At 40.6% G+C, this 12,825-nt stretch overlaps 1 protein-coding gene across 9 annotated transcripts in view; it reads left to right on the forward strand.

The window, feature by feature from the left end:
* ASCC1 (activating signal cointegrator 1 complex subunit 1) overlaps positions 1-12,825 on the forward strand; it is a 122,609-nt gene that overhangs the window by 79,097 nt on the left and 30,687 nt on the right. For all 9 annotated transcript variants that reach the window (XM_067025424.1, XM_067025422.1, XM_067025423.1 and 6 more), the window contains one exon: positions 10,057-10,181. In XM_067025424.1, coding sequence (XP_066881525.1) covers positions 10,057-10,181 — 125 coding nt within the window. The remainder of the gene's footprint in view (positions 1-10,056; positions 10,182-12,825) is intronic.

The raw sequence follows: 12,825 nt of genomic DNA on the forward strand, positions 1-12,825 counted from the left end.
ATACAGTAGGACTTCCCCTTGCTTAAAAATCTTCCATCATTTCACATCATCCTTTGAATTATTAGTTCATATTCCTCAGTCTAGCAGTCAGTATCTTCCAGGATGAAACCAGCTTAATATTTCAACTTGATCTTCCGCTTATCTTGGACTTGCCCCAAGCCCTAGCCTGCTTCACTGCTTTATGATCCTTTGTGTCTTTGTTAATGTTGTTTCTTGTGACTAAAATTTCTTTCATGTTACTCCTCATCTCTTTTTGTCCAAGTACTGTCATTCCTTCTTGCTGTCTTTCCTTTTTTTTTCCTCAAGTAGACTTTAAGATTCTTGGGGGCAGGGAGTGTCTTATTCAGCATCATGTATCCAGTGGCTTTTATAATTCATGACGCATAGTCCATGTTCAGTGAATGTTTGTTTACTTAAGTCATTTATTTTTTCAGCTGATTTACAAAGATAAATTGAGTACAGTTAGCTTCCTGTCCTAAGCCCATCCTCCTGGTAACCTATTCTGGTCTCAACCCAGCTGTAACGTCTTTCACATTTCAAATACCAGAGGACCTTGTATTGCTTGTGTCATTACTAAAGTCCTCTTTGTAGTTATTTTAATAGATTGTAAGCTCCTTAATGACAAGAACTATGTTTGCTTAGTTTTTAATTCTTTTAGTGACTAGCATGGTGCCTGTATACAGTAAGAACTCAAGAAATGTTAATTGGATAGAGCTGAATTAAATTTGGGGAAAAAAAGCCCAAACAAAAGCCTGGAATTTGCACTTTCTAGGGAGTGATCATTCTGTAGTACAACTCCACATCCATAAAGATGACTCTGGAATGCTTGAGCTTTGTACCACTTATAGGCCTTTAAACTAAGAGCTCAGATTCAAGGCATTAATAATTGGCTTCTGTTTTCAAACACAAAGCACTATCTAAATGATAAAGCTGCTTAAGAGTAATTTATTTTTCTCATAGCAACCCTATATTATTTTTAATTCACTTATGAGGATGCAGAGGTATAGAGAAGCTTTGTGACTCATTCATAGTCAACCAGGAAAGAATCAGTGAAGTAAGAATTGAAAGACTATAATGTTAGAAATATACTGACATATTGTCAAGTGTAGTATCCATGACAGCAGGCTGAAATTTAGTGATTGTTTCTAAGCACCCTTAAGTTGTCTTAATAGAACCCCAAAGGTTTGTCATTTATGAATTCATGCATACATACCTGCAACAGCTATTCATTGAGCACTGATGATATGTCAATTAGGTATTAACTTGGGTGCCAAGGTAAGGCAGTGAATAACATACAGAGCTGGCTTCGTGGAAGTGCACAATAAATTGATAGCAGAGCAGAACTGGCTTCCAGGAGACTTAGATTCCCATTCCTCTGCCCTGACTGAGCAACTCAACCTGTCTGTGCTTAGTTTCCTCTTGTGTAAAGTGAGCAGGTTAGACTAGAACATTTAAAAGAACTTTAAAATTTCTGAGGCAGAAATCTTAATTTGCCAGAAAGACAAACCTGGAAACTGGACTCTTTCATTTAGTCAATTTAATTTCCTTCCTCTAGTATTATATGCTCCCTTTTTCTCTATAGCTGAGCTCCCTGTCCACTTCTTTTTCTTACTTTTATTTTTAATTAATTAATTAATTTATTTTTGGCTGCGTTGGGTCTTCATTGCTGTGTGCACGCTTTCTCTAGTTGCGGCGAGCAGGGGCCACTCTTTGTTGTGGTGCATGGGCTTCTCATTGCTGTGGCTTCTCTTGTTGTGGAGCATGGGCTTTAGGTGCACGGGCTTCAGTAGTTGTGGCTCATGGGCTCTAGAGCACAGGCTCAGTAGTTGTGGCTCACGGGCTTAGTTGCTCCACAGCATGTGGGATCTTCCCGGACCAGGGCTCGAACCCGTGTCCCCTGCATTGGCAGGCGGATTCTTAACCACTGCGCCACCAGGGAAGTCCACACTTTCTTTTCTTTAATAGGAGGGAGGCATCATTCTGTTGTGATTTGAAATTGAGGTGCATTTTGCAGTGCTTGGTTATGTTTAGACCTAAGTTATGTTATAATATTTTAAACTTTATGAGATGGTGTTAGTTAATCAGAAACTTTAGACCCAATAATGAAGGTCTTGGCTTAGAGATCCACATGCACAATTAAGTAAGTTAAACTGCAAAATCAGAGTTACGTGCATTGTGAATGTATTTTATTTTCCCCTTAGGAATGTAGGAACAAAGTCGTTTTCTTGAATCAGTCCTCTTTCTCCATTCTTACTAATGTCTTATTGGTTAGCCCTTCTCGTTGCTAGTTTAAATACTTGAGGAAAATATTTTATATCATGGGAAAATATTCAGGGTATACTAAGTGAAATAAGCAGGTTATAGAAAAATATTCTGTCTTTTTAAAATTGATGTTTACCTATCTGTAGCAAAAGACTTAAAAATTATTTAACCCAAAATTAAGTGCGTATCTGTGGATGGTAAGGTTGTTTTCCTTTTTGTCGTTTTCTGCATTTTCCGTTTTTTCTATAACAAACATATTATTTTTGTAATAAAAAAAAATTAAGGTAACTATGCAAGGAAGCACAGCATCTCTCTTAACTGGCTTCCAAGCCTTTAGTTTTCCCCTGCATATCTTGCTTCTTACAACCCCGTCTTGCTTTCCTAGGTCTACCAAATAAGACTACACCCATGCCTGACACACAGGAGGCTTCACAGTCTGGCTTCAGCCTGCCTCCACTTCATCGCTGCCCTTCCCTCTCCACAGAATTTCTGATGAACCTGGAGTGCGCTGTATTCTTTGATATTCACTCTTTCAGTTGTTCAGGACAAAAATTCTTTTAGAATCACCTTCAACTCCTGACTGCAATATATTAACAAAGCCACCGCCCTCCTCACCACCTCCACTGCTGCCACGCCTACCAGCGGGGTGTTGCGACAGCCTCTCAGCTGCCTTACTGCTTCCATTCTTGCCTCTACCACTGTGTGTCCTCCACACAGCAGCCATAGGTTTCCTTTTAAAATGTCAGTTGGCCTCATAGAATGAGTTTGGGAGTGTTCCTCCCTCTGCTATGTTTTGGAAGAGTTTGAGAGGATAGGTAGGTGTTAGCTCTTCTCTAAATGTTTGATAGAATTCGCCTGTGAAGCCATCTGGTCCTGGGCTTTTGTTTGTTGGAAGTTTTTTAATCACAGTTTCAACTTCAGTGCTTGTGATTGGTCTGTTCATGTTTTCTATTTCTTCCTGGTTCAGTCTCGGCAGGTTGTGCATTTCTAACAATTTGTCCATTTCTTCCAGGTTGTCCATTTTATTGTCATACAGTTGCTTGTAGTAATCTCTAATAATCTTTTGTATTTCTGCAGTGTCCGTTGTTATTTCTCCTTTTTCATTTCTAATTCTATTGATTTGAGTCTTCTCCCTTTTTTTCTTGATGAGTCTGGCTAATGGTTTATCAATTTTGTTTATCTTCACAAAGAACCAGCTTTTAGTTTTATTGATCTTTGCTATCATTTCCTTCATTTCCTTTTCAATTATTTCTGATCAGATCTCTATGATTTCGTTCCTTCTGCTAAATGAGGCCACCATCACCCTGATACCAAAACCAGACAAAGACGTCACAAAGAAAGAAAACTACAGGCCAATATCACTGATGAACATAGATGCAAAAATCCTCAACAAAATACTAGCAAACAGAATCCAGCAGCACATTAAAAGGATCATACACCATGATCAAGTGGGGTTTATTCCAGGAATGCAAGGATTCTTCAATATACACAAATCAATCAACGTGATACACCATATCAACAAACTGAAGGAAAAAAAACCATATGATCATCCCAATAGATGCAGAGAAAGCTTTTGACAAAATTCAACACCCATTTATGATAAAAACCCTGCAGAAAGTAGGCATAGAGGGAACTTTCCTCAACATAATAAAGGCCATATATGACAAACCCACAGCCAACATCGTCCTCAATGGTGAAAAACTGAAACCATTTCCACTAAGATCAGGAACAAGACAAGGTTGCCCACTCTCACCACTCTTATTCAACATAGTTTTGGAAGTTCTAGCCACAGCAGTCAGAGAAGAAAAAGAAATAAAAGGAATCCAAATCAGAAAAGAAGAAGTAAAGCTGTCGCTGTTTGCAGATGACATGATACTATACATAGAGAATCCTAAAGATGCTACCAGAAAACTACTAGAGCTAATCAATGAATTTGGTAAAGTAGCAGGATACAAAATTAATGCACAGAAATCTCTGGCATTCTTATACACTAATGATGAAAACTATGAAAGTGAAATTAAGAAAACACTCCCATTTACCATTGCAACAAAAAGAATAAAATATCTAGGAGTAAACCTACCTAAGGAGACAAAAGACCTGTATGCAGAAAATTATAAGACACTGATGAAAGAAATTAAAGATGATACAAATAGATGGAGAGATATACCATGTTCTTGGATTGGAAGAATCAACATTGTGAAAATGACTCTACTACCCAAAGCAATCTACAGATTCAATGTAATCCCTGTCAAACTACCACTGGCATTTTTTTACAGAGCTAGAACAAAAAACTTCACAATTTGTATGGAAACACAAAAGACCCCGAATAGCCAAAGCAATCTTGAGAACGAAAAATGGAGCTAGAGGAATCAGGCTCCCTGACTTCAGACTATACTACAAAGCTACAGTAATCAAGACAGTATGATACTGGCACAAAAACAGAAATATAGATCAATGGAACAGGATAGAAAGCCCAGAGATAAACCCACACACATATGGTCACCTTATCTTTGATAAAGGAGGCAAGAATATACAGTAGAGAAAAGACAACCTCTTCAATAAGTGATTCTGGGAAAACTGGACAGGTACATGTAAAACTATGAAATTAGAACACTCCCTAACACCATACACAAAAATAAACTCAAAATGGGTTAAAGACCTAAATGTAAGGCCAGACACTATCAAACTCTTAGAGGAAAACATAGGCAGAACGCCCTATGACATAAATCACAACAAGATCCTTTTTGACCCACCTCCTAGAGAAATGGAAATAAAAACAAAAATAAACAAATGGGACCTAATGAAACTTAAAAACTTTTGCACAGCAAAGCATACCATAAACAAGACCAAAAGACAACCCTCAGAATGGGAGAAAATAGTTGCAAATGAAGCAACTGACAAAGGATTAATCTCCAAAATTTATAAGCAACTCAGGCAGCTCAATAACAAAAAAACAAACAACCCAATCCAAAAATGGGCAGAAGACCTAAATAGACATTTCTCCAAAGAAGATATACAGATTGCCAACAAACACATGAAAGAATGCTCAACGTCATTAATCATTAGAGAAATGCAAATCAAAACTATAATGAGATACCATCTCACAGCAGTCAGAATGGCCATCATCAAAAAATCTAGAAACAATAAATGCTGGAGAGGGTGGAGAAAAGAGAACACTCTTGCACTGCTGGTGGGAATGTAAATTGATACAGCCACTATGGAGAACAGTATGGAGGTTCCTTAAAAAACTACAAATAGAACTACCATACGACCCAGCAATCCCACTACTGAGCATATACCCTGAGAAAACCATAATTCAAAAAGACTCGTACCAAAATGTTCATTGCAGCTCTATTTACAATAGATAGCTAGGACATGGAAGCAACCTAAGTGTCCATCAACAGATGAATGGATAAAGAAGATGTGGCACATATATACAATGGAATATTACTCAGCCATAAAAAGAAATGAAACTGAGTTATTTGTAGTGAGGTGGATGGACCTGGAGTCTGTCATACAAAGTGAAGTAAGTCAGAAGGAAAAAAACAAATACCGTATGCTAACACATATATATGGAATCTAAGGAAAAAAAATGTCGTGAAGAGACTAGGGGTAGGACGGGAATAAAACACAGACCTACTAGAGCATGGACTTGAGGATATGGGGAGGGGGAAGGGTAAGCTGTGACGAAGTGAGAGAGTGGCATGGATGTATATACACTACCAAACGTAGGGTGGATAGCTCGTGGGAAGCAGCCACATGGCACAGGGAGATCAGCTCGGTGGTTTGTGACCACCTAGAGGGGTGGGATAGGGAGGGTGGGAGGGAGGGAGATGCAAGAGGGAAGAGATATGGGAACATATGTATATGTATAACTGATTCACTTTGTTGTAAAGCAGAAATTAACACACCATTGTAAAGCAATTATACTCCAATAAAGATGTTAAAAATAAATAGATAAATAAAATGTCAGTTGGATCATGTCATTCTTCTGCTGAAAACCCTCCAGAAGCTTGCCACCTCACTCAGTAGAAGACAGAGTTATTACAGGGGCCTAAGAGCCTTATGTAAGCCCCTGTGACCTGGTCTTCCCTCCTCTCCCACCTCATCACCTCTCCCCACAGTTTCATTCTATACACTGGCTTCTTACTGTTCCTCCATCATGCCACAAGTATGCTGCCTCAGATGACTGTATTTGCTGTTTCCTTTCTCTGGAATGCTGTTCCCTTAGGTCTCTGCTCAAGTGTCACTTTATCAGGGAAGGCTTACCTGATCACCATGTCTAAAATAGTACGCTTACCCTCATTCCCTTTTTCCTCCCTCTCTTCAATTTTGTTTTCTTCATGGTGCTTAGCACCACCTGATGTCGTATATGTATAATTTGTTTACTATCTGTCTCCTTCCACCAGAATGTAAGCTGCTCAAGAGCCAGGGACGTGTTCTGCTCATCTTTTGTATGATTCCCATTCCCACACCAGCCCTTCCTGTCTCCTTTGAGATCTTGTTCTGTTGATCCCATCTGTTTCCTAAGGTTTCATCTTCCGTCTCTGTTGGATAGTTTCTTGTTGTCAGTAAGCATTTTCAACTCTTTTCTCCTCATTGAAAACAAACACAAACAACCTGCCTTCAATTCAACTTCCTTGCAAGTTTCTTGAATTTATGTGCATGTATCCCCTCCCTGTCTGTCTGGCCTCTCCCTTGGTCCTCTGCAATAAGGCTTCCTTCACCAGTGTGCTAGCGAAGCTGCTCTGGCAAAGATCTCTAATAATGTTCTGATTGTAAGAAATAAGTAAGCATTTTTTGCTCCTTTTCGTACTTTACTTTTTATAGCATTGTACTATACTGATTATTCCTCTTTTCGCACCCCTTGTAATTCTCTTTTCAGCCTTCCTGAAGTTTTTCCTTTTCTTGTTCCTCATCCTTATCGATTGTCCTTACTGGTTCCTTCTCTGCCCCTTACATACGAGTGTCCTATAAAGGCTCTGTCCTTGGCTCTCTTCTTGCTTGCTCTGATTCCCCCTCACCCTGTGACTGCATCTATCCCATGCTTTTAACTACTTTTTTTGCACTGATAACTCCCAGATCTGTGTCTTTTGCCCAGATTTTTCTCTTGAGCTTCAGGCTTGTTATTTCCATCTCTCTCCTGGACATGTCCCACTTGAAATCCGGTGCCACACGTGAAAAAGTATACACACTATTAACCCTCTCCACCACTCCCCACCTTGGTCTCTGACCCACCTGCTCATTTAAGGTGAACTCGTGGGAGTAGCTGTGAGCTGCTTCCTCTGCTATAACACTGTTGTATCTGAGGGCTCCAACTTCTCTCTCACAAGCTCTTTTAAATCCATTCCCTTGTCTCAGTTCTCACTGCCCCTGTCATAGTTTAGATCTTCATCCCTTTCTGCTTTATAGCATGGTCCTTAAAGTTTGTCCTCTGAAGCCAGACTGCATGGGTTCTCATTTTGGATCTATCACTTATTAGTTGTGTGACTTTAGTCAAGTTTTATAATTTCTCTGTGCCTCAGTTTCCTCATTGGTAAGATAGGGATAATAATTTATCGTGAGGATTAAATGATTTAATAGATATAAAGTGCTTAGAATAGTGCATGACACATCGTGTTTGTTATTATTTCTACTATTAGTACTGTTAGTACCACCTAGCTGACCTCAGTACCGCTGGTCTCTTCCCCTTCTAAAGCATTTTCCATTGTGCCACGGAGTCAGCTTCACAAATGGGTAGCTGACCACATCATTCCCTTTTAAAAGATTTCTGTGGCTTCCCATGGTCTGATCATTATAGTCCCAGCCCAGTGTTCTATTTCTGGAGGTCAATGGTGAGGGTATGTGTATTTATTTTAGTATTATTAATTATAGCTTACTTGGTACTTCCCTGGCAGTCCAGTGGTTAAGACTCCATGCTTCCACTACAGGGGGCACGTGATCGATCCCTGGTCAGGGAACAAAGATCCCGCATGCCATGTGGCCAAAAAATTTAAAAAATTATAGCTTACTCATGTTTAAATATTCTTTGGTTAGTAGACAAAATAAAAACAATTAAGATAGAAAAGTTAGAATTATAAGATTAATTTGGAACTTTGGAGCCTGAACAACATGAAAGGGAAAAGAATCCTTTGTGCTCCTCACTCAGTCTCTAGAGGAAGATAACTCCCTCTTGCTTCAGCGTATGAGTGCAAGCGGAAAAGGGTTGTTTTGCCCATGTCTAAATGGGTGAAAGATAACTGGAGAGTAGGGGTACCAGAGGCTGCTCTATCAGTGTGGAGACAGATATTGAGCAACTCAGCTGCTGCAACCAGAGAGACTGCCCTGTGGCCTCAGGAAAACTCCCAAAGATGGGCCACGCAAGGTGGGCTTGGTGCACATCTCACATAAAACAGACCCATCCAACCCTGCTCAAGGAGAAGCTGCTCACTGGGCTACAGTGTTTTACCACAAGCCATGGCCCAAGAAGCAGTGGAAGATTCACAAACTCTACAGATATCTCAGGGCCACTTGCATCTGGGAAAAGAAGTGGTATGTGGCACAAAGAGTATTACTATGTACATCTAAAATGTAAAATCTTAAAAAATGTGAAATCTATTGTTCATTAGTACACTGGCAACGAATGAAAGATGTTGAGCTGGGGGAACCAATTAGCATGCAGCACAAATCTCAAAGCCAAGGGAAAGGTTGAAAGGAACAGGCTGCTGCCTGCGCTCATCAGGTGCACTGCTCTGTCATTTGATGCAGACCTCCACATCAGCATCCATATTCAGTGAGAACTTCAGGCTCAGGTTGGACATTTGGTCACACTATGTGAAAGCCACAGTCTGAACTTCACCATCAGGTGAGTGAGTGGTCACAGAAGATGGCTGCTTTCTGAGGCCTAGGGCCAAGATCTGCTCCACCACATCCTCGATGGGATAATGACCCCCTCTCAGTGGCACAACTGGCAAAGTTCTTCAGAATTGAAGGGGAGATAAAGAGTTTTTCAGCCAAACAAAAACTGAAGGAGTTCATTGCCACTAGAGCAGCCTTACAAGAAATGTTAAAGAGAGTTCTTTAAGCTGTTGATCAAAACACTTGAACAAAGTGAAAACTTCCTGTGCAAGAATTGTTTCTGGTGGAGGTATTGGAATGAACAGCCATCATCAAGATAGAACTCACCCACTGCAGAACCCTTAGTGCTTAGAGCCAGCTGGAGTCCATTTGGAGGCATCAGTTATGTGGCCTGTGGATTTTCCTATAGTTGTCTTCATTGGTACTACATTTCTACCTCATTGAACACTGATGTAGTGGCCAAGGCTGCTGGGATTTTCACAGTACATGCTCCTTCCCAATGAGCAAATGTCTGAGAGTCATGCCAGACCTCATTTGATCCTGGCAGAAACACATCAACCACAGTAGCTTTTGGTTCTGTGACTGGATGAACCAATAAAGCACTTTCTTTTAGACAGCTCTCTGCTGAGCCCGGCTTCTTGTGCAAGATTTCCAACATCATAAACTTCCATCTTCCTTCAAGTCCATGCTTAAACCTCCTGTGAAAACCTGGCCCCTCCAAGTATAGTTGGTCACTCCCTTACACTCACCATGATGTTGTGCAGTTGTTTCCAGGTGTCTTGTCCACACAAAGCTGTGTGCTTCATGATGGTGGGGACTGCAGCCTTATTTACTTCCTCTTCTTTTGAGGGCCCTGTATGGTGATTGGCTCAGAGTAGATGCTTCATAAATGTGAATCAGTAATCAGGGTTCAGGAGTTTACTAAGATTTCTGTACTTCATTCTTCAATTTCTCCAGGCTGCAGGAATTGGTTGATCGAGTACTGGAACGTTTTCAGGCATCTGGACTAATAGTGAAAGAGTGGAATAGTGTGAAACTCCATGCTACAGTCATGAATACTCTATTCAGGAAAGACCCCAATGGTAAGTGCTTCATAGAACCACAGCACAGTTTGTGATCAACAAGGCCTAATGATGTCCCTGGTGTTTGAAGAGAATAGACTATCAAAGAATCTCTGCTACATCTTCTGTTTTAGATCCATTAGCTTGTTTTGATGAGCGCAGTGGAAGCGGGCAGGGGCATATCTAGCATGGGACTGTAGCATTCCAAATCTTTTATTTCTGTCGCACATAGGGTTGCCAGATATAGCAAATAAAAATACAGGATGCCCAAGTAAATTTCAGGTGAAAAATGAATAATTGTTTTAATGTAGGTATGTCCCATGAAATACATGGCAGCTTTTTTTTTTTTTTTCTTATAAAACAAGAAAGAAGATTAAGTAGTAAAGGTAAATGTTAGAGCAGTGATTCTCAACTAGAGTCAGTTTTACCCCCAGAGGACATTTGGATTGTCTGGAGACATTTTTGGTTGTCACAGTTAGGGGGCTGGGAGTGAGTTGCTACTGGCATCTAATGGGTAGAGGTCAGGGGTGCTGCTTAACCCTCTACAATGCACAGGACAACCCCTCATAACAAAGAATTATTCAGCCCCAAATGTCAGTAGCACCAAGGTTGAAAACCTTGTGTTAATGTTTTTTTTCCTCATGAATATAAACCTTCATATAAAAATGCCTGTTTTAACCCTTTATTTGGGATAATAATATACATTTTAATAAGGATTATTTTTCTTCCCATTCTCACCCACCAAGTCAAAGCTGTCTAGCACACATTCAGCATCTATCTGATCAAGAGCTACAAATTCAAGTTATGTGCAGCTTCTTCTTCAAAGCCCTGTTGTTTAAAATATACCAGCACCAAAACTCCATATTCAGGTTTTATCATATTTGTTAGGACCCTAACCTTGGTTTTAGAAAGTCTGCGTTGGAAGAGGACTACATCAGGACTCCATCAGAACCCATGAACTATTTATAGATTTATAGTTTAGGACAGTTTTTGTGTCCCTTTTTACCAAAGTACATCTTTTATTTTATTTTATTTTATTTTATTTTATTTTGTGTGGTATGGGGGCCTCTCACTGTCGTGGCCTCTCCTGTTGCGGAGCACAGGCTCCAGATGCACAGGCTCAGTGGCCATGGCTCACGGGCCTAGCCACTCTGCGGCATGTGGGATCTTCCTGGACCAGGGCATGAATCCGTGTCCCCTGCATCGGCAGGCGGGCTCTCAACCACTGTGCCACCAGGGAAGCCCCAAAGTACATCTTTTAATTTCTTCAGATATATACCAGAGAACTCAACTGTAAGTTGTTTGGTTTGGTTAGCGCCATTGTTGGACTAAGAGATATGTAGCTAATCCAATTCTTAGTTCTAGTGTTAACTGTTTTATGATGCTACATTGTATTTTCTTTAAGACTTTTCTAAATAAATCAGTGTTTTACTTTTCAGAGCACTGAGATCAAAAAACGTTCAAATGACTCAGTCAAAGCTTATGGACTCTGGGTAGTTAATAGAATCCGAAGCTCTATACTTATTCTTGTTCTGATGGAATATATTTCTTTCATTTGGATAGTGGTATTGCAGAAGAACATTTGGAATTCCAGAAAAAAATTGTTTTTCTGGAATATTTGATATAAATTATAATGTAAGTTATCTAATGGGAACATTTAAAGCAGTTTGGTGTTTATTTTGTTCTGGACAGTTTTTAAAATTTATTTATTTTAATTTATTTATTTTTGGCTGCATTGGGTCTTCTTTGCTGCGCGCAGGCTTTCTCTAGTTGTGCTGAGCAGGGTCAACTCTTCGTTGCAGTGCGCGGTCTCCTTGTTGCGGTGGCTTCTCTTGTTGTGGAACACAGGCTCTAGGCACACAGGCTTCAGTAGTCGTGGCACACAGGCTCAGTGGTTGTGGCACACGGGCTTAGTTGCTCCACGGCATGTGGGGTCTTCCTGGACTAGGACTCGAACCCGTGTCCCCTGTGTTAGCAGGTGGATTCTTAACCACAGCGCCACCAGGGGAGCCCTGGACAGTCAGTTTTAATCTTGGAAAACACTGTTAGATCCCCTGAGGTGGTGTACATTTTAACATCATCACGTAAAGACAGAGTTTCAGAACTCTAAAGTATGCTCTAGGGACTTCCCTGGTGGTCCAGCAGTTAAGACTCTGTGCTCCCAATGCAAGGGACCCGGGTTCGATCCCTGGGCAGGGAACTAGATCCTTCATGCATGCCGCAACTAAGATCCTGTGTGCTGCAACTAAGACCCGGCGCAGCCAAGTAAATTAATTAATTAATTAATTAAAAAAAAATAAGGTACACTCTAATTCAGGGGTCCCCAACCCCCAGGGCGCACAGCAGGAGGTGAGTAGCGGGGCAAGCAAGGGAAGCTTCATCTGCCGCTCCCCATTGGTCTCATTACTGCCTGAACCCTTCCCCCCGCCCTGGTCTGTGGAAAAATTGTCTTCCATGAAACCAGTCCCTGGTGCCAAAGAGGTTGGAGACCACTGCTCTAATTCACTGGTTCAGAAGTTACATTGTATCTAGCACCATCCAATAAGACTTTCTGTGATGATAGAAATATTCCATATCTGTGAAATCCAGTATGGTAGCCACTATCCACATGTGGTTATTGAGTACTTGAAGATGGCTGGCTAGTGAGACTGAGAAAGTGAACTTT

The sequence above is a fragment of the Kogia breviceps genome, chromosome 2 (genome assembly GCF_026419965.1).
Source record: "Kogia breviceps isolate mKogBre1 chromosome 2, mKogBre1 haplotype 1, whole genome shotgun sequence".
NCBI classification, from domain to species: domain Eukaryota; kingdom Metazoa; phylum Chordata; class Mammalia; order Artiodactyla; family Physeteridae; genus Kogia; species Kogia breviceps.